Source organism: Kwoniella bestiolae, chromosome 6 (assembly GCF_000512585.2).
Source record: "Kwoniella bestiolae CBS 10118 chromosome 6, complete sequence".
Lineage (NCBI taxonomy): Eukaryota > Fungi > Basidiomycota > Tremellomycetes > Tremellales > Cryptococcaceae > Kwoniella > Kwoniella bestiolae.
In genome coordinates this window covers 890,139-909,115 of record NC_089246.1, presented here as the reverse complement: position 1 = coordinate 909,115, position 18,977 = coordinate 890,139, and the positions used below count along the sequence as shown (strand labels likewise).

At 46.1% G+C, this 18,977-nt stretch overlaps 7 protein-coding genes across 7 annotated transcripts; 1 reads left to right on the top strand and 6 right to left on the bottom strand.

Annotated features, from left to right (window-relative positions):
* Positions 1-448: 448 nt before the first annotated feature.
* On the bottom strand, positions 449-5,979 carry I302_107532 (uncharacterized protein; the record flags this gene model as incomplete). Its single annotated transcript, XM_019193336.1, has 20 exons — positions 449-658; positions 758-937; positions 1,107-1,178; positions 1,249-1,255; positions 1,343-1,519; positions 1,639-1,821; positions 1,894-2,066; positions 2,158-2,278; positions 2,341-2,376; positions 2,464-2,490; positions 2,547-2,670; positions 2,741-2,941; positions 3,031-3,136; positions 3,211-3,274; positions 3,346-3,674; positions 3,749-4,314; positions 4,427-4,522; positions 4,594-4,852; positions 4,927-5,126; positions 5,202-5,979. The coding sequence occupies 20 exons, from the start codon at positions 5,977-5,979 to the stop codon at positions 449-451; spliced, it is 3,909 nt and encodes a 1,302-aa protein (XP_019044813.1).
* A 320-nt stretch (positions 5,980-6,299) lies between these two features.
* On the top strand, positions 6,300-8,104 carry I302_107531 (uncharacterized protein; the record flags this gene model as incomplete). The annotated part of the gene is made up of 9 exons (XM_019193337.1): positions 6,300-6,515; positions 6,573-6,665; positions 6,736-6,868; positions 6,946-6,972; positions 7,052-7,145; positions 7,215-7,335; positions 7,414-7,563; positions 7,628-7,675; positions 7,748-8,104. The coding sequence occupies 9 exons, from the start codon at positions 6,300-6,302 to the stop codon at positions 8,102-8,104; spliced, it is 1,239 nt and encodes a 412-aa protein (XP_019044814.1).
* A 131-nt stretch (positions 8,105-8,235) lies between these two features.
* I302_107530 (uncharacterized protein) lies at positions 8,236-9,154 on the bottom strand (the record flags this gene model as incomplete). Its single annotated transcript, XM_019193338.1, has 3 exons — positions 8,236-8,563; positions 8,797-8,925; positions 9,006-9,154. The coding sequence occupies 3 exons, from the start codon at positions 9,152-9,154 to the stop codon at positions 8,236-8,238; spliced, it is 606 nt and encodes a 201-aa protein (XP_019044815.1).
* A 392-nt stretch (positions 9,155-9,546) lies between these two features.
* Positions 9,547-10,708, bottom strand: I302_107529 (uncharacterized protein; the record flags this gene model as incomplete). Its single annotated transcript, XM_019193339.1, has 6 exons — positions 9,547-9,587; positions 9,673-9,768; positions 9,864-10,248; positions 10,329-10,357; positions 10,441-10,535; positions 10,611-10,708. 6 exons carry the CDS (start codon positions 10,706-10,708, stop codon positions 9,547-9,549), a joined length of 744 nt encoding a protein of 247 aa, XP_019044816.1.
* Positions 10,709-11,559: 851 nt separating this feature from the next.
* I302_107528 (uncharacterized protein) lies at positions 11,560-12,716 on the bottom strand (the record flags this gene model as incomplete). The annotated part of the gene is made up of 6 exons (XM_019193340.1): positions 11,560-11,600; positions 11,682-11,777; positions 11,847-12,249; positions 12,354-12,382; positions 12,454-12,548; positions 12,628-12,716. 6 exons carry the CDS (start codon positions 12,714-12,716, stop codon positions 11,560-11,562), a joined length of 753 nt encoding a protein of 250 aa, XP_019044817.1.
* Positions 12,717-13,707: 991 nt separating this feature from the next.
* I302_107527 (uncharacterized protein) lies at positions 13,708-14,948 on the bottom strand (the record flags this gene model as incomplete). Its single annotated transcript, XM_019193341.1, has 6 exons — positions 13,708-13,784; positions 13,842-13,937; positions 14,081-14,408; positions 14,505-14,533; positions 14,626-14,717; positions 14,845-14,948. 6 exons carry the CDS (start codon positions 14,946-14,948, stop codon positions 13,708-13,710), a joined length of 726 nt encoding a protein of 241 aa, XP_019044818.1.
* Positions 14,949-16,177: 1,229 nt separating this feature from the next.
* Positions 16,178-18,631, bottom strand: I302_107526 (uncharacterized protein; the record flags this gene model as incomplete). The annotated part of the gene is made up of 6 exons (XM_019193342.1): positions 16,178-16,431; positions 16,513-16,636; positions 16,720-16,920; positions 16,983-17,349; positions 17,417-18,094; positions 18,294-18,631. The coding sequence occupies 6 exons, from the start codon at positions 18,629-18,631 to the stop codon at positions 16,178-16,180; spliced, it is 1,962 nt and encodes a 653-aa protein (XP_019044819.1).
* Positions 18,632-18,977: the final 346 nt, after the last annotated feature.

The window sequence follows — 18,977 nt, the reverse complement described above, 5'->3', positions numbered from 1 at the left end:
CGAGGATGGACGACGGATGGGTGTGTGCAGAGGCAAGTTGATATAGGGAGATGGTCATTTTTCTCTACTTTACGAATTGACGAGGACCAGAAATGGTAGGACATGTGTATGATAGGGGTCTACTGGGTAGCAACGAGGTGCTAGAGGGTGGTGTTTACTTTGATATATTGAGATTTGCTTCTTAGGCTGAACTGTATACATATAAACGCCGTTACGACATCAACGAATCATGCTCTTACTTTCTCATAATTTTGCCCTCGAGATAATCTCCATATATCGAATAACTTGTTTATAGCTTATGTACACTCATATGCATCTTATCATGTCTTGCATCCAGACTATCTGTCCAGATGAGTAAGTCCAGTCGAATTTGCAGAAACGTCATTTCATTAATCATCATTGTCGTAAATCATCAAATATAAACCCTTATCACACAAGCTCGACGATCTCAATCGCTCCTTCTCTTCCCTTTACCTTGTACATCCCCCACGTTGACTTTACCCACAGTCAGATCCCCCTCGTCTCCACCATCTTCAGAGGCCTCAGTGCTAGTCCCGTCACCAAAGAGATCTTCGAAGTCCTCTTTAGTGCTCTGCGAAATCACCCCATAAGCCTCTTGCATCATCTCACCGAGATATTCCAGCTCAGCGATGACTTCCTATGTCAGGTGATATAAGATTATTAGCGTCGTAGGCTCATCGAAGAAGGAAGGTGAACAGAATCATTCGATCCCCCATTTAGCTGGACCCGGGCTCACCTGCATGGAAGTAGCATAAGCAAAGAACAACAGATGTCTCCCCCCGCCTCTCACACTTCGTCTTCTAACTACGTCTAGACTCCTGATGGCTCTGATCAGTTTCTGTCTTGATTCTTCTGCTGGAGGGAGGAACGGCGGAAGAGGTGTGCGAGTTCGAAATCCTGCTGAGAGGGTGTAGAACTAGAGATGGTTGAAGGTGAATTAGCCTTTCCTCTTGATTTGGGACTTTGATCATTTAAAGATGATCGTTCAGAGTGCTTCATCTCCCTGACAATGACCGTTCGAAGGTAGATGATGGTCTGGAGCTTGTGCGAATGTACTGATGATCAATTCTCGAAGATCTACTCACATATAAGATAACATGCCCCGCCATCTCCCTTCTCTCCTTATTGACAGGAACGACAAATTCCTTCCGCATCGCCTACATATTCACAGAACAGCGTCAGCTTACGAAGATCTTCAGGCGGATGATTTCAGGTGAAGCCACTCACATGATCCCTGTATTCCAGCATCCCAACGAATCACATCAGCCTGATCTGCTCTGAATGGGAGAGCAATGAATCATGATACAAGCGATCGACTCACCACTCATCCCTTGTAGTCACGCATCTCATACTATGTAACCTATCTAGCATCCTCTCGCAGCTCAGTAGTACTTCATTGTAAAACGCAAATGCAAAAGGTCCTTTCAATCTCGGTTCATTCTTGGTTTGAGCGAGGAGGGATCGGAGTTTTAGGATCTGACTTTGGAGGTGGAGTTCCCTATTTATACATTTAATCGGTTAGTCATGCACGACAGTTGAGCTTCAACCATATCGTATAGTATGAGATGGAAAGCACAGGGAGGAGACATGGGATGATGTTTGAGTAACCGAACTCACATAGCCATAAATTGTCTGACACTTGCACTCAGATGGGGGAAGATAATCTCATTACCCATCAACGGCGTAGTCTCCCCATCCTCTTCGTCATTCCCTTCATCGTCTTCGGCATCCAGGTTGTTGGCACCTTTACTGTAGGTCATTACTAGCCTCGAGTACAAGTAAGATAAGTCTAAGCAGAAACTATTACATAAGGGCCCTCAATCAGCTGATACCATCGCGAGCAACTGTCGCAGAGACCGCCAATCAACTCACTCGCTCAAACCTATTCTCAACTCCCTCCTGGCAGTGAAAGGCCACCACCACCTCGAAACGGCCGCAGCCCAAAGCACACCAATGATAACGGCTGCTGATCTTTGTACCGCAATCTGCTCGACCGTGAGGTTATAACGTTCTCCGACATTATAGGCGTATAGGCAGGACAAGTTCTATCAACAGTCACAAGAGCGGACAGAATCAGCTGTTTTCGGATCGGATGGAGGCGAATAGACTCCGTTGCCAAGGGACAAGTCAACTCACATAGGTAAGCAGCACGAACCTCCCGGCGTTGGTATAGTCTGGCATTTGGGTGATAACGTAGAAGCAGGGTATGGCGAAGAAGAATCCCAATATCGGTAAAACGACGTTATTGCCTTGAGCACTGAGATATAAGAGTTCATTCAGCCACTATTATCTCTTCATTTAGACAACAATCCATCGCACATTTTGGTAAAGATGATAGCCACGATACCTCCTATGCTACAAGGATCCAAAATCAGCGACTCCCAGTCAAACACTGCGATAGATGGTTCACAAGCTGTATCACGAAACTCGAAAATCACTCACATCGTACCTCCAACTCTTGCCAGTGATCTACCCCGACCACATAAATGAGCATAATTTCTCTGCTGTCCAGGAATAACACTCACAAGAAGTTAGTCTGTCCAACAGTCTGACTAATAGCCGCCAAGTAAGCTATCAAAGCCCATTCGCCTCTATACTGCAAAAAGAAAGGTCGTCCAGCTTCGGTATAAGCAGGTGCAGCTAGTATAGCTATAGCGACCGGATATAAACATATCAGCTGTCGCCCTTTCATAGGGGAAGACGGAGAACTTCAGCTTACCCCCACCCAATCCAGTCTTAATAGCATATCTCATATCTGGTTCTCTCAGCCTTTCTCCAAATCGCCAAAAAGCCTGCTTGAACCTTCCCCAGGCGTTTAGAGATCGTTTATCGGGAATAATGACTGTCGCTGTTGAGTCCGTACGGCTCTTGGGGAAGAGGGGAGGTTGTAATTTTGAGGGATCGATGGGGACAAGGTTATCTGTAAATGAGATACTGTTTAGGATAACCTCGATACGTCTCCTGGGAAACACAAGAAGGAAAGTAAAGAGAATAAGGGTTGTCACTTACGAAGCTGTTTATAGAGGTATTGACTCTTTTTCTCCTTCCTACATCTTTTCCTGACTATGACGGATTTCAGATGACCCCATGTAGAAACAGGTTCAACATCGACTATCTGCAAGATCACATATCAGCCAGTACTCCGGTACAATGATAACGACTGGTTTGATTGGGAGACTTTCGACTTACTTCTTGCATAGTTTCAAGGAGGAATAACATCTCTCTAGCGAACTCTTCGAATGTAAACAAGAAGCTGCAAATATTAGGCAGAGCACTATCAGCCCCCTGAGGTAGATGCTAGCGAGGTTCCAGGAATAAACTTACAAGTACACCAAGAACACAGTCTCATTCGGACCGCCAATGATATTCCCTTTATCCAGATCTTCGTTCTTCTCCTTCTCCTCTCTCTCGTCCTCAGAGGAAGAATCATCCTCCGAATGATCATCGTCGGAAGAATCAGAATCACTCTCGTATATCCCTCTTCTCCTCTTTGGCCCAGCATAAACCCGCTTGATAGCTCTACTACTACTATTCGAAAACTCTTTCAACGATTTCGCTAAATTTTCTCTGATATCTACCAAGTTTACCGGTGATTTATGTAAATCATGCTCCGAAAGTAGCTGTACAGCCTCCAGAGCTTCATCGCATCGGTTCTGTTCAATCATCGAAAATCTTGTCAGCCTGATTCGTCCACCTATGCAGATGGAGGTACGGAAATCCCACTTACGTTTAGATCATTCATTTGATCTCCTGCCATCATCCTAAACTTCATGAACAACCTTATACTCTTCTCTATATCCGTATTAGTATTCATCTCCGGACCGGGTCTATCATCCATCTTATTCACGATTGACATTGATAACTTGCTCTCCCTGAAACCGGGATGGAAATGCTCCGTCGATATGTTCCCTTCTTTCACCGCTCTAATCAGACTTTCCTGTAACCTTGTCGATCCCCTCAGACTCGATAGGTGTTGAGCCAGCCTTGCTAAACTGGCTATGGCAGCATCGTACAGATGCAACTTCCTACCACGTATACGTGAATCTAGGACTCGTTCTTGCTTGGCTTCTGCTAATGTAACTTTCAAGGCTTTGAATCCTGCTGAATGGGATTTGATGGCATCTTTCAGACTCGCTCGATTTCCCCGGATGACTTGTTTTTCCAGTAGGAACGTTGATGTGAGTAGGTCAAGCAAGGTGGAGAATGAGTTGAGGGAGCGGGAAATGGATGTCTGGAATTTGGTGGTGGCGGATGAGGGGAAGATGGTAATGCAGATGACGATTGATATGGTCACTACATCAATCATTAGTGGGAACAAAGAAAGAGGTCAATTGCGATTCGAAACCCAGGAAGTGGAGGGATCGAGACATATATTGTTAAGGTTTTGAAGGGAGAGGGCACTTACCGCCAACAGCAACTATATACAATACTTCAATCAATTTGGGGAAAGCGCCTTCTTTGATCACTACACTGTAAATGATGATGGCCGCCATCGAGCAGCCTGCACATTCAATGATAGTCTCATCAGCATCACTCTGACATCTGCCCACCATGGTTGAAAGGTCCACTTACCAGTATTATAACTGACGTTCCCCACCCAAACTTTGGACCAAGCCAACGTACTCATCGAACCTCCCATCCAAAGTATGCAGACTACCCAGTCTCCCATCTCACTTACCCAGTCCCATGAAGTACCATGAGAAGGCGAGAAATGGTCGAAGAGCTCGATCGTTCCTATAGCGGCTAAAGATACGAGAGAGGCGAACAGGGCGAGGAGGAAACAGTATCGTGTTGATAGGAGCATGTTACCGAGGGATTTGGCGGGGTTGTACTGCAAATTTAGCATGAAAGCTCAATCAGTCGCCTCATTATAGGGCCTGAGAGAGGAATGAGACGAGAACGCACATATACCACAATGGTAGCTACCATATGAGCTGAGTTTGCTGGACGATAGGTAACTCTGCCATGTGCATCCATTTCTGACTGCGTCGAGAGTAATTCCGCTAGGAAGGGGACATAGGTGAACAACGATGCGACCAGATAGGCTAACGAGCACTTAAATATCGCGATTGAGACTGGAGAAGGAGGCCATACTTTCTTCCATGCTGATGAGACAAGTCAGATCAGCTTTTGCTTGACTATCGTTATGAGATGAGCTATAACAACCGACGTCGGCTTACCTATCTGTAGTTTGGATATTGGTTCATCTCTGATATTGGCAATCGGTTTCGGTATCGTCTGCTCTTCAATCAAGGGTGATTTCACCCCGTCCCTCTCATGGGTAGTATCGGTTGCTCCATATCCCGCCTTGAGTGATGAAGGAAGTCTACTGAACGCCGGCCGACTATCGACTGGTGTATCCGGTTCCACAAAAGGGTTATGCTGAGATTCACCATTAAGTTGTGGAGGGGATCCAACTAGTTGATCAGTGATCGTAGGTAGATCATCTATTCTCTGCCTGACATCTACAGGATGTGTCCTATGTTCCCTTTCCCTGTCTCTGGGTGTGGGAGGGACGAACAATGATCGAAGACTCCTCGTACTAGGTTGTGAAGATATCCTAGTACTGCCTGGTGGTTGATCTTCCTCATTATCGTCGTCCCCTACTAATTCTTGTAGAGTCGACCAGTTATTTGAAGGACCCTCAGCTATGCTGGACCCGTATATACTTGATGGTCGCAGGTGGGTACCGTAACCCGAATTATTGGATGAACCCATTGTGCTAGTCCCAGCCGCGTTCTCCCTAGGCCGGTAAGGTGATATTGTACCTCCATGCTGTATAAGTGGAGTAGAAGGTACAGCAAAGTATGAGGAGCGAGTACGATGGACATCATGTTGTGAAGTGGACGCTCGGGGCATTTCTGAGCGAGGTGTGATTAGTGGACTTGGGGGTGATGAGATGACATTGGGATTGTTTGATGATCTCGAGGTATCGATCGAGCGTGGTGGTCTGATCATTGTATGGAGTAGTAGCAATGGCCTACTGACTAGGTGTCATCATCTCTACTTGCACTTATGATTCAAAATCTCATTCACATTCTCGTTGATACAAACCAAACTTAGCACCTACTACTAGCACAGACAAAAGAGGAAGCAGATAGTGGAGACCCCGCAAACAAAACATAACATAATATAATCTAACACGCGTCCCCCACGCGAGTCTGAATGCATTAGCACCACTCGATCTGATGTTGCAAAATGTCGACCAGGAAATGAAAGAAGACAAAGGGTTCTCATTAAGCTTACAAACATATCTTGACCATTCACCATCAGCCAAGATGTCAGCCAGACCAGGACCATCGACAGGAGACAAGCGTAAAGCTGGCGGAGGATCCGCTCAGAGGAACAAATTCTACAAATTTCAAGGTCAAAAGAGAGGTGGGGGTGGAGGTGGTCGAGGCAGAGGAGGATTTGATCGACCTAGACCACCTAGAGAGAATGAGGACGGTACACCTAAACTCAACCCCTTGGGAAAGTACAGGACCAACCCCATGGTAAGCTGTCTGTCTTCTTCTTATAGGGTGTAGGTAAGCTGACTTTCGTGATTATAGCCGGAGATGCTCACTTCTCCTGGAATATGCGTCACGACCATTCTGAATAAAGAACGATCGGCTGAAGCTGAGTTGATAGAGTATCTGGAGAGGGTGAGGGTCATTTCGATCTCGAGATTAGCTCAATTTCCCATCTGTCAATGTTGATGTTCCGGATGGGTAGATTGCAGATGAACTGTATCCTGAAACTATCGATTCCGGCATCAAGCAAGAAGAGGATGACGAGCTGGATTTCGAAGCTCAGCTGAAGAAGGATCTGGAATCGATGGATCAGAGTAAGAAGTCAACTAGGTTTCGTAGGTCCATTTTTCATTTCCTAAACGCGCTCGTAGGATGCGTCAAACGCTTGTACTGACTCGTCTATCTCATCTAGATCTATGCTCTCATGATGTGATATGTGGTAAGTGGTTTCTTCCGGTACTGATCGATATCTTCGATCACAATACGAAAATAACGCTGAATCGGTGCATCCTCTTCAGTCATATACATAAACGTCCTGCCTCCACTATCTCCCGACAGACTGGTGAGGCATATAATGGAACAAGCCGAATCATCAGCCAGGACCCAATTAAAGTCAGTAGACCTATTACCCACCACTTGTATCAAAAAGCTCACGTATTACTTCTGCTCATTGTTTGATAGATGGTGTAAACGTATAATACCGATAACAGGCGTATCCGGAGCGACACTCAAGCAACTTTCAGATATGGCTGCTGGAGTCGTGGCGGAAGGGTTCAAGACCGATGATGATCGACCGCTCAAGGTGAGCTATCAATCAATTATTCCTTGGATAAACATAAGTCGTACATGTCATACTTGCATGTTACTGACTATCTCGTAGTTTGGTATTGAAACAAACACTCGGCAATCTGACCGACTCGATCGAATGGATATGATCCACACCGTCGCTGGGGAAATAACCAAGTTGGAGAAGGGGCATAAAGTGGATTTGAAGAAACCTGATAAGACGGTATTGGTAGAGCTCTACAAGGTGAGTAGGAGCTTTACACTATCGGGTCGTATGAGCCAAGGAGCTGATTTCGTATCCGTTGTAGAACTCGGTCGGTATGGGGATTGTGGAGGATTATGAGAGATTCAAGAGGGTACGTCGTTCATCCTCTCACATATACCGAAATTTTTAAACGACGTTGGGCTGATCACTGGTGATGGAACAGTATAATCCCGGCAGTATAGCTTCCGCAGCATCCCAAGCCAAATCCAAATCTGCCCAACCAGAACTAAACCGTTCGACCAATTCGATTGTCCCGACCGATGAACAGTCTAGTGGTTCAAGCAAAACTCCAAAACATGTCTACAGAGAAAGAAGAGCAGAAGCCATAGCTGGACAATCGGTACCGCCAAATGAGGAGCAGGAGCAGGAGAAGGAAGAAGGACAAGTCGAACCCTCCCAGCCTGAGATTAGCGCTGAAAGCGGTGAGATACTTGAGAACCCGCAGGGGGACATTGGAGGAGAGTGGGAAGAAAGGGTTGTTGATGGGAAAGCTGAGAGGGTGCGGAAGGATGGGCAGTAGGTGTATGAGTATAACCACCTGTATTCCGAGTTTACGATGGTTGAAGAACACCATGCATGAGACGATAAGAGGACGAGCACTGATGAATAATCGATCTATTGAACAAAGATTGTACTTATCGAAGCGGCATCCTATGAGGCCTTCCGTCTCCTCACCGCGGCATGACCAGCTCTTTCAACCAAATCTCGGAAAGTATCTTTCCTTCCGAACGTCTCCTCGTCAAATGGGATAGGCTGCCCATCGTCCTCTGGAGATTCGATGCCTCCATATGGATTATAGAACCCATTATTTTGTTCTGCCTTTCCACACGAGGGGGTATCGACGAGGGCGGACCATCCCTTCATCTTGAGAGGCGTGCCAGGTGTGAAAGGTAATATCTCGTCGTCATCGTCTGTTATTTGCCTGAGGTCAGGTGCACCTGTGTCTGCTGCCAGTCCATCAGGAGATGGCGTATGACCTCTGCGAGCGATATCGAGCACTTGTGGCGTTACAGTACGATATACTGGATTGACTCGCTGGATGATAGCTGTATATGCAGAGTTCACACTCGAAATGTACGATTCGGAGTCGTGGCTGTGTAAGAGAGATGATGGAGGAAGAATGTATGGCAGGGAAGTAGATTCTCTACTTCCCTCACAGTACAGTATTAGCGCAGAACTACGGGAACGAAGGAGGACGAACGGTTGACTCACCCAAAAGCTGATAAATGGATCCTGGCATGATCGTTCCCTCCAATCTTTATATTGCTGGTCATAGGCCTGAGTGGGCTAGGCGAGAACATCATTGGTGGTTGATGGACATCGGGAGGGGAGGGACCGAACCTATTTATTCGATGAGTATCGGGACGGACAGGTTTGTTGCATCGCCGAAGTAAGGCAAAGATTGGTCCTGGGTGACTTACCAGATCAATTCATCGGACTCTGATTTCTTGTCCATTTCACCGGGGTTGGTGATAGGTAAGGTAGCCTTTTCGATCTTGGCCTTGTCGATATCGTTGTCTTGTGTACTGGAGGAGAGAGGTGTGGTTGTCTTCGAAGTGAAGTTTAGCATTTTGAGTTGTCAGAGGGGCTAAGTGAAGTTGTGTAGTTGATACGAGAGGCATAGGTGGGATAGATGATAGCCAGAGAATCAGGTGAACTTATAATTGAAGTCCTTAAAGTATATTATATACAGGATGCTGGTAAGTGGTCTGCTCAGACGGTCACGGTCCTTTGATCCTGCTTGACATGTATGAGATACGTTCAAACAAAGGATTGTGCATTCTTGCTTTATATGTAGCGATGTCAGGGTAGGAAGAAAAGAAGTTTCAGACCTGCATACGTTTTGGAACAGACACGGAGAGGCGGACGATAAAACAAGTTGTCAAGGCAAGTTGAAATATACAGGATCAGAGGTGATTTTGACAAGCAGATCTGATTTCCAGGTTGAACACTTGGAAAGTCTCACAAGCAATAAGTGACGGTGGCTATGTAATTGGTATGGGCTACAGTATATCATGCGGAAATCCCACTCCGTCAGCTCTACCCTCTCAGAACTAAGCCACAGAATAACGATAGTCGAAAACTCACTCGTAGTAAATGTGACCAAGCTCGTAGTTGTCGTAGTAGGCAGCACGGACGTCTCGGTATGAGTGATCGTATCGGTACTACCAGTAGTTTCCCAAACTATTACCAACCCATCCCATCAGCTTACCTGACTAACTTCGACAGAAATACTATACACTATAACCACTCTATTCCTGGGGGATGGTGCGACATACCAGTAGTATCCTCAATAAGAGTCAACAAACACTCCGTCTCAGTAATCACCACCGTCGGGATCTGCGTGGTAGTAACCGTATCAAACGAAGTAGAAGTTTCATATGCGGTGGTACAGCTCGGCCCCCCGCCATTCTGCTTCTTCTGCATCCACCCAGGTAACCTGGTATGGGGTTTCAAAAGTGGTAATCCCAATTTCAACCTCTCAGCATTAGTCACCTTTCTCTTTCGTTTGCCTGTAGACGTGGATTGAGGGATGGGATCGTGGATACGCTTGGCGATACCTGTGATGTCGCAGTTGATGTAGACGGTTTTGGTACCGTCTATGTCGTATATTTGGAGGGCATTGGTTTTGAGGGTGGTCACGACGGGTGTGGTGGTGGTAGTCTTGGGGCAACCGATGCGCAGAGTCAGTGTATACTTTGTCCTGCACCAGCACCAGTGCAGAAGGGAAGAGCCACACTCACAGTGTATGTATCGGTAATTGATATTTCGGCTGCAGTACATTTCACGTTAATATCCTGAGATCTCTAATGCAATGTCTTCCCGTCAAGGCAGGGAAGGAACGAGAGGGCTCACTCTTAGTTCCCGAATGAGTAGAAGTCTCTGTACAGTACGGAATGGTGATAGTCGTAGTCGTGTAGCTCGTCTCAGCCTGAGTCTCAGTGACGGTACTACAATACATCCCAGCGTGACATTAGATTTGCTACGCTAGTTTATTCAGCAGTCCAGCGAGTGGAAATACTCACGTTGTATCTGTATCGGTCTGGGTGATTGTTGGACATTGTGCGACGACCTTGTCCAAGCTGACACTGAGGAATATAGAAACCCAGATTATGAACCACATGGCGCTGTATAGCAAAGTCGTAGATATAGAAGCAAGTATCACGAACGAGTGAGGTGAGGGGGGTACAGCCGTCTTCGATAGGCTGCGTATATGTACAATTAATATTGCAGTAATCAAGTGAGGAGAAATGATGATGGAATTCAACAGTCAGATGACATGCTCTCGCATTCCCCTTTCTCCATCTAGGAGGGAGTTGACATAGATCTGCGTTTGCACAATTGGATCAATCAATCACTGATGGTGATCGTGATGGTGATCGTGACTGGTGAGGATTTGCGGTAAGGCCACTTGGCGAGATTGAGGTTGAGATGCCACACGCCTCTTATACTTCCTAATATATATGTACTCACACACAATCAATCATTTCAATAGATCTACGATCAATCATCAGAGCAGCCGAATAAGAATAAGACCTCAGGGCTGATCGACCATAGCACATCACCAAGCTTTGACATCATCAAGTCCAACGAGAACCTTAAGCTACCTCTTCGAGCCTTCGTAGTGGGGAGAGCACGACTCCAGGGTCATAGCGTTTCCCCACTCTGCAGAATCTCAAATGGATCTACCGGATTCTCCTAGGTAGGAGTATTCTACCTCGGCAATCTTCTACGCATTGGGTGTCGTACGATACCATCCGACCAAGCTTCGTACTATCGTCCAGGCATTTACATGAAGACGACATACATTATGTATATGTACAGATGCATGATTGCTATTTTACTCAGTGTCCATTTCGTACTTTACCTATGATACGGAGTCAAAGTAATTCTCAATTTATTGAGATACTCTTTTCATTATACGAAGCTTTCGTTCCACCTCCCTGTGCATACGCCTCTAACGATCATACGTACCTATGGTTGACATCGATACTCTGTTTGCGTGACGAAGAGAACTGCATGACATCGAGAGGGAACAGTCAGCACATCATTCTGTACAGACCAAGCGGCGAGGAAGGTCATAGGTGAGAACATACGATCAGTAGCAGTGAATGAATAAGTTAAAGTCCTAGTTGGAGCTTCGGTCGTAGTGGTAATGGTCAGAGTGTTGGTCGTGGTGGTAGTGGCAGTCGCTTAATGAAGGTACAGTATTAGCATCTCATTCAACAAACTCAGTGTGGGAGGATAATTCCGCAACCCACCTGTAACCTCCTCAGTAAGAGTCAACAGACAAGTCGTAGTAGTAACCCAAACCGTCGGAATCTCAGTTGTCGTGATCGTATCAGTCGTAGTGGAAGTAACATAATCGGTCGTACAGCTTGGATCCTGTCTCTTTCCCTGATTGGGTCTTCTGATGTGAGGTTTGTTAAGCGGTAATCCCATTCTCAACCTTTCAGCATTAGTCATTTCCTTTCCCTTTCCCTCTAACTTGTGGTTGTAGATATGATCCACCAACCCGATCCCAGCCTCTCCAATACCCCTAGGAGTAGGCTGGGGAGGGGAGGTGGGCTCGCAATTTAGATAGATCGTTTCGATCGTGGTGTATGTTTCGGTAGTGGTTGCTATAGCTGTTGGGTAGGTAGTTATTGGCGTGAAGGTTGTTGTCTGAGTGAAAAGGTTTTTGGTAAGTTACAGTAACTCAGTCGGCGAGTCATCTTACGTGCTGATTCATGAACGGCCACGGAATGGGGAGGTTCAACTTGACTCACAGTGATAGTATTGGTTTGCGTTTGAGATGCTGTCAAGGAACAGAATGTGAGCATGAATCCTAAAAATGAAAGATTCATACGAGACTGCCACTCTACTCACTCCTTGTAATATAGGTAGTGGAAGTCTCGGTACAATAAGATAAAGTGATTGTCGTGGTCGATGTGACTGGGGTCGGATCGGTGACTGTCTGAGTACTGATCCGACAAGGCTACAGTGTCAGCACTTACTGTATCGAGCGAGAAGAGGAAAGGGGATCATCAACCGAACACTTACTCTGTGATGGTGTCGATGGTGGTAACAGTGGGACATTGTCTTTGAGCCAACACTGTTCCCAAGACGAACAAGCACATCAAGAACCGCATATCGTATAAAGTAAGTGTTAAGACGGAAAATTTTGTAGTCGAGCAATGGTATTCCTTCCCAGTTACTGATTTACTTGAGAATAATATGCTACGTTGATAGTAAAAGCTGACTACGTGATGGGATTGGGTTGTCTGCTTATATATAATTTCACCAATCAAAGCCCAATCGTTTTGCAACTAATCTCTACAGTACATCTATGGGGTATATCATAAGTGATGGTTAAGATGCCAAGGAAGCGCAAGACAGATCTACAGGTTTGATCGATCAATTACGAGATGAGTATCATCGTGACCTCGTGATGTGACCCTCAATCTAGATCATGCAGATCTTGAGGGTAATTCATTGATGGATAGGTCCAAGACCACATGAGCAGGATGCCATATCAAGACAAATCGAAAACAGATTGATCGATCTTGTGGGTATGATTCGGATTCGGTCCATCACGAATCCACCCCTGGACAGACAAACAGATCGATACTGTATTGGAAAGGACGCTGGAGTACAGATGAATACAGTATATTCGAGCTGCAGGTTCTGCCCCAAACGATCTGGGAACACATGGGGCCGGGTCTGATTTTGTTGATTGTGCTTGCTTCTTGCTTCTTTCTTCAGTTAATATCGTTTAGCCGAATTCGGAGGTTGTACAGTATCATGCGCCACACTGAGCTTCCCTACTCGACCATTGTATCATTGTGGTTCATGAAGGATCCCAACTTCTTCATGATACCAAGTACAGTACATAAGCTCATAGTACGATCTTCGGGGATGAGTGCAATCGTACTGATTACTGTACTGATCCCAAATGGCTATCATCGACGTGAGCTCGTACCCCGTGCAAGATGATGTAAAGCATATGTATTTGCATATAGCATCGCATAAATACCAAAAGAGCGTAATCATCACACCAAGTACTCCACCAATCAACCATTCAACCGTTCCAATATGCCCAAGACAGAGCTAGGCGCTAGGCGATCTTAGTAGTCAAACTGTCTAGGCGTCATCCTTACCATGGTGGGTGGGTCTGCATCTTCCAGTGATGGTAGTGGAAGTTACAGTAGTGGTTTTGGCTATGATAGCAATCGTTAGCTTGCTTTCGCCTGATCATGAGGTGACTGGTAACTCACTCTTGGTGGGAGTGATGCTAACTGTGGTAATGACGGGATGATCATGTTTAGTCTTAGTTCGAGTGTGATGGTCGGTGACGGTGGTTTTGGTATGGACTGTGGAGAGAGAACGATATCAGCTCAACTCCTCAATCCACCTGGTCTACTGTACTTCACTATAGAATACGGTCTGGAGTCTGACAAGGAGAAGGTCATGAAAGGCAGGGAAAGTTGAGTCAAACAAAGAAACAACAACTCACCAACCTCCTCCTTAGTCTTAGTCCATCTACACTTAGTCTCCGTAGCCCAGCTAGTGGGAGTCTCAGTCTTACAAAGCGTAGTAGTGACGGTAGAAGTGACGTGAGGTGGTTTGGGAGGACACCAAGGTTTCTTCGCTACCTCATCTTGAGGATCAGCTTCGGCGTCCGCTTCTCGTTCAACGACGTCAGTGTCGGATCGTTTGTCGTGGTCTTTGGGAGGGCCGTGGTGCCATCTGGTACAGGTGGGAACGACCATGGTGGTCACGGTGGTGGTCCAGTAGGGAGGGGCGGTGTAGGTGTGGGTCTTGGTTTTGTGGTTGGTAGTGGTCTGGATCATGGATATTAGCAATTATGGAATGCGCTAAGTAAAGTGAGGGGAAGGAAGGGGAGAAGGGATTAGATTGAGTCACAGACGGAGACTCACCACCCAATCAGTTTCATGGGCATGTTTAGCTGAACAAATCAATCATCTTCAGCTACCCCTCAACCCTGTTTGAAGCTTTTATGGGTGCACCTATGGCCAGCCCGAGGAACGATCTACTCACTCTTAGTCTTGGTATGGGTCTCGGTGGTATAACAAACGGGTACTTTCCTAGTAGTAGTGGAAGTGACAGTCGGAGCGTAAGAGGTGGTGTACCTAGGTATCAGTATATCAGCAAACAATGAAATATCTCAGAACGAGCTGACGTGAGCGAAGAGACCAGGATGTTCAGGAGTATAGTGAGGGATGTCTATCACGATGGATCGTATGAGGTTGCACTCACTCAGTCTTGGTCACTGTGTCGGTGATGGTCGGACAATGAGGTCTGGGATTGGCGGTGACGAGGTTGGAGAGGACCAACAAGGAGAGGATGGCGAAGTACTTCATTGTTTCGTGTACTGTGTGTGAGGGGTGAAGAAATTAGATTTACGAGAAGTTGTTTTACGAGGTATGAGAGAGGAGTCAGCGAAGGGAGGAAGAGTAGGAAGAAAAGTGAGAGTTGTAAGATGGTTTATATACCTTTTTGTTCTATCTTTTCTTTTAGACTATCCTTGTACATGGAGAGGTTTCGATTGGTTCACCTCGCCAAGACCTCGAGAAAGAAAGGCAGAGTAGATCTATTCGGTTCATCTGGTGCATAATTCGTCATCAATCAGTATTCAGTATCATCGATCTGGGGTGATATCACTTGACCACCAGAGTAAAATGATGGTAGTAAGCGAGTGATCCAATGGTCTACAATAGTCGCTTTTCTGTTCGGACTTCCGAAGTGCTCGTTAGCCAAAGTATAGTACATCTTTAGTCATGTCTTACATCATGCCCGTTTAATGACATGCGACGCTGATCCATCAGATGGCATGTCGATCAATCAGAGTACTGTATCACACTAACAGCAGAAAAAGGCGTGTGGGCGCACCACCTAGCACGAAGCTCTGTGAAGATGGACGTTAGGCGAGAAGGATGGCGAAGTGATATATGAAGGGATGCTTGTACAGTAAGCCGTTTGGCAGGATGAACGCTCTTGACCGTGTTATTCCCACACATACAGTATTGCACCTTGCTATGCTCGATTATACAGTGATTCCTCTGATCCCAATCAAATCAGATCTCGACGCGAACCTCGACCTTAGATAAACAGATTGACATTACATTAGTACTGAATCATCACATCATCAACATCCAATCTCTTGGCAAAGGACATCTGTTTGGATATGATCAATCATCTATCTCGCTTAGAAGATTCCATTCTCACCTCGGAGGTATTTTTTTGTATTTGTAACTGGTCAGTGTTGAAGTGAAGGGAAGTGCAGATCATATTTGACAGACAATCTATTCGGTCCTTGCCTCCGAGGTAGACCGAAGGGCAGTATATCAAAGACAGAATGATGAGAAGAAGCGAATATCTTAGTGCTATCAAGTCAATCAGCTTCTTATTCTCCAATGGTAATATCAGTCAAATATCGTAAGATCCACCAGACCGACTATCGATATCGATATGATCCTAAGTACATGTCATATCCCTATCGTATCGTACGATAGATCAGCCCGCATGAAATCCCCGACCGACTCACATCAATGCATGTTGACTAAAGATCCTTCTACACTGCAGATCCTACTTATGATCTGGATCTGATCACCTCTCGTACAATCCCCACCAGATCCCTCTTCCCTCCTTCTCTACCATCTTCATCTGAACCAACTTTGAATCCTTCCCCATTGACTCGTATATTGACATAACCATCTTTGGGCGATTGGCAGGGTTTGACGATAATTTCGATATTCACGATTTTGTCGTTCTTGATTAATGGGAATGTAACGTCGATTGAGCTTTGAGAAAGGCTCAAGTTGATGGGTATCGATTTTTGATCGCCTATTTGCCATGGTCAAATGGTCAGACCGAGATCTTACGTCGTGTCGTGGGTTTTAGGTGAGGTTGATATCGAAAACTCACCGGATAGCCAATCATCATCCATGTCATCTTCATCTTGATCATTCACATGTTCTTCCATCTGTAATTGTGAAGGTATGAATACAGAAGAGAAGAGGTTGTTCAATACGATCTGATTTTTTAACGACTGAAGATATCACGTGCCCGATCAGTCCGATATTCCAATGTCTCGACGAGTGCGACTCCACGAGGGAAGAGACGATGACTCACAGCTAGGACCTTCTCAACCTCTCCTATATCACTTGACATCCCAACCCTGCCCACTACAAAAGCGACAGGACCAGGATGGACCATACTCCATTTCTGCTCTATCCCACCCTCCACAGGCGTATGCGAAAAGGTGGAGGTGTAAGGGAACATCTGGACTTGCTGAGTCAACGACGGAATGGGCGGAGGAGGGAAAGGGCGATACTGCGTTGCATGAGGTGCAATGTCAGTGAAGACCACGAGAAGATGAGGTGACAGGTACTCACCAGCAGATTCTCAACTCTTACACCGTTCCCCCCTTGTTCTCCTTCATCCTCTTTCTCATGACTCAACCAATTCTGTCTTACTACCAGACCATCTATACCATTCTCAGATAAAACCTCAATTACCCAACCTGCTTTCTCCGTACTCCTCCCTTTCTGGACCAAAGTACCATCCATATTCACATTGTTATCCTGAGGTTCCATCGTGCTCGTTATACTAGTGAAGCAGGGGACTCGTACTTCCTCGTCCGGGGTGGAAGGTCGGATCTTGAACGTGGGATTGCATTCCTCAAATGTGGCAGGAGGAAGTAATTGGAAGGTAGGGAAGATAGATGAATGGGATGTGCGGTATATCCTCGTTTTCGTTTCACTTCAAATTCACAAGATAGTATCAGTACCAGGGCTGAGCAATGACGAGTAGGGGACAATGAACTCACCTATCATCAGCGTACATCCTCTCAATATCCATCTGAATCTTCTCAATCTCCTCAAACCCATCTCTCCCCTGTTCAGCAGAGGATGAGGCAATCGAAGAAACATCCAACTCTTTCAACACCCTCAATCCATCTATCAACCTATCCAACACCTTCTGTTTCTCCCAAACACTTTCAGAGGAATGATAGTTCCGCAGATAATCTTCCACCAATCCTTTAAGTATCTTCGTGGTATAGCCTGATCTGGCAGTACCCCCCGAGGAAGTTACATGATTAACAACGAGTTTGGAAAGTTTGATCCTACTTCTTCCTTCTCCCACTTCTTCCTTCTTCGCACTTGTTGGTGGTAGAGGTGCAGGTGTGGAAGTACCATCGACCATATCCACATCCCCCTCCCCCTCCTCCCCTTCTTCCTCATCCTGATCCATAGTGGCATTCGAACTGGAGGTGGTTTCGAGATCTACGTCAATCACGAACCTCGTTCCTGCTATTGCGAGAGACGATTTGAGCAATCCAAATTGAGAGTCTTCGATGAAACATTGTAAGTCCAGTTGATGTGAGATGGCCTCGAGGAGTTTTATGGGATGGAGGGTGAGTAGTTTTGAGGGGAAGATTGTGGATGGATTGGAGGAGTGGGGTAGGGAGGTGAGTTGTTGGAGTAGGGGGAGCTGGTGTGATGAGCTGGAAAGATGTGTCAGTACATCTATATTGATTCGTAGGCTAAGCTATACATAGGATATATGCCTGAAGCAAGAGGGCGGTACTTGATGGTTGGAGCGGGAATACCAGATAAAACGAATAAGACAGATGACAGCCACGGTGTCGATACTACTCTGCCTTAGACCCAGAATCACAAGACAGATACGGAACAAAAACTCACATCTCCCTCAAACCCCTGATCAGCCTCCCTTCAACATCCCCCTCCCCTCCCACACTACCCAGAACAACCCTCAAACGCTGTACAGCATCTTTCAATCCCCTAATCTCATCTATCTCCTGTGCTCTGCCCTTCCCTTTACCTTTACCACTAGATGCTAAGAGAGCATAGGGATGTAGGTGAGTGGAAGATAAATTCTTGGAAGATTGGGCGACAAGGAGGGAATGAAGGGTGTTTAGTAGAGTTGGGGTGGAGGCAGGTAGGGTGGTTGATGCTGTCGAGGTGATAGGGTTGGTCGAAATTGGGGCTGGGTTGGGGATTGATGGGCCTGCTTCTGCCATTATGCGCCCTCCATGAATCCCTGTGTATGGTTGGTGAGCTTATGAGATGAAGATGTATGGATGGTTGATTGTTGATGTTGAAGAGCAGGATGCGAGTGATTCTGGTTTTACCGAGCAGGACATGGAGGGAGAGAGCGGTGATATCCGCTGACTTATGGTAAGAGGGGTGATGCGGGTGATGTACATATGCTCGTACCGATGATCATATATGCATGTAGCGCTTGGTACTCGCACGAGGCCATCGCTTTGAATGAGATGGAGAAGACAGCGAATAATCACAGAGCTCTAGTAGAATGTGGAGTCGTAAGGAAAGCAGAGGTAAGCGGAGGAAGGAGGAAAGCCGTCT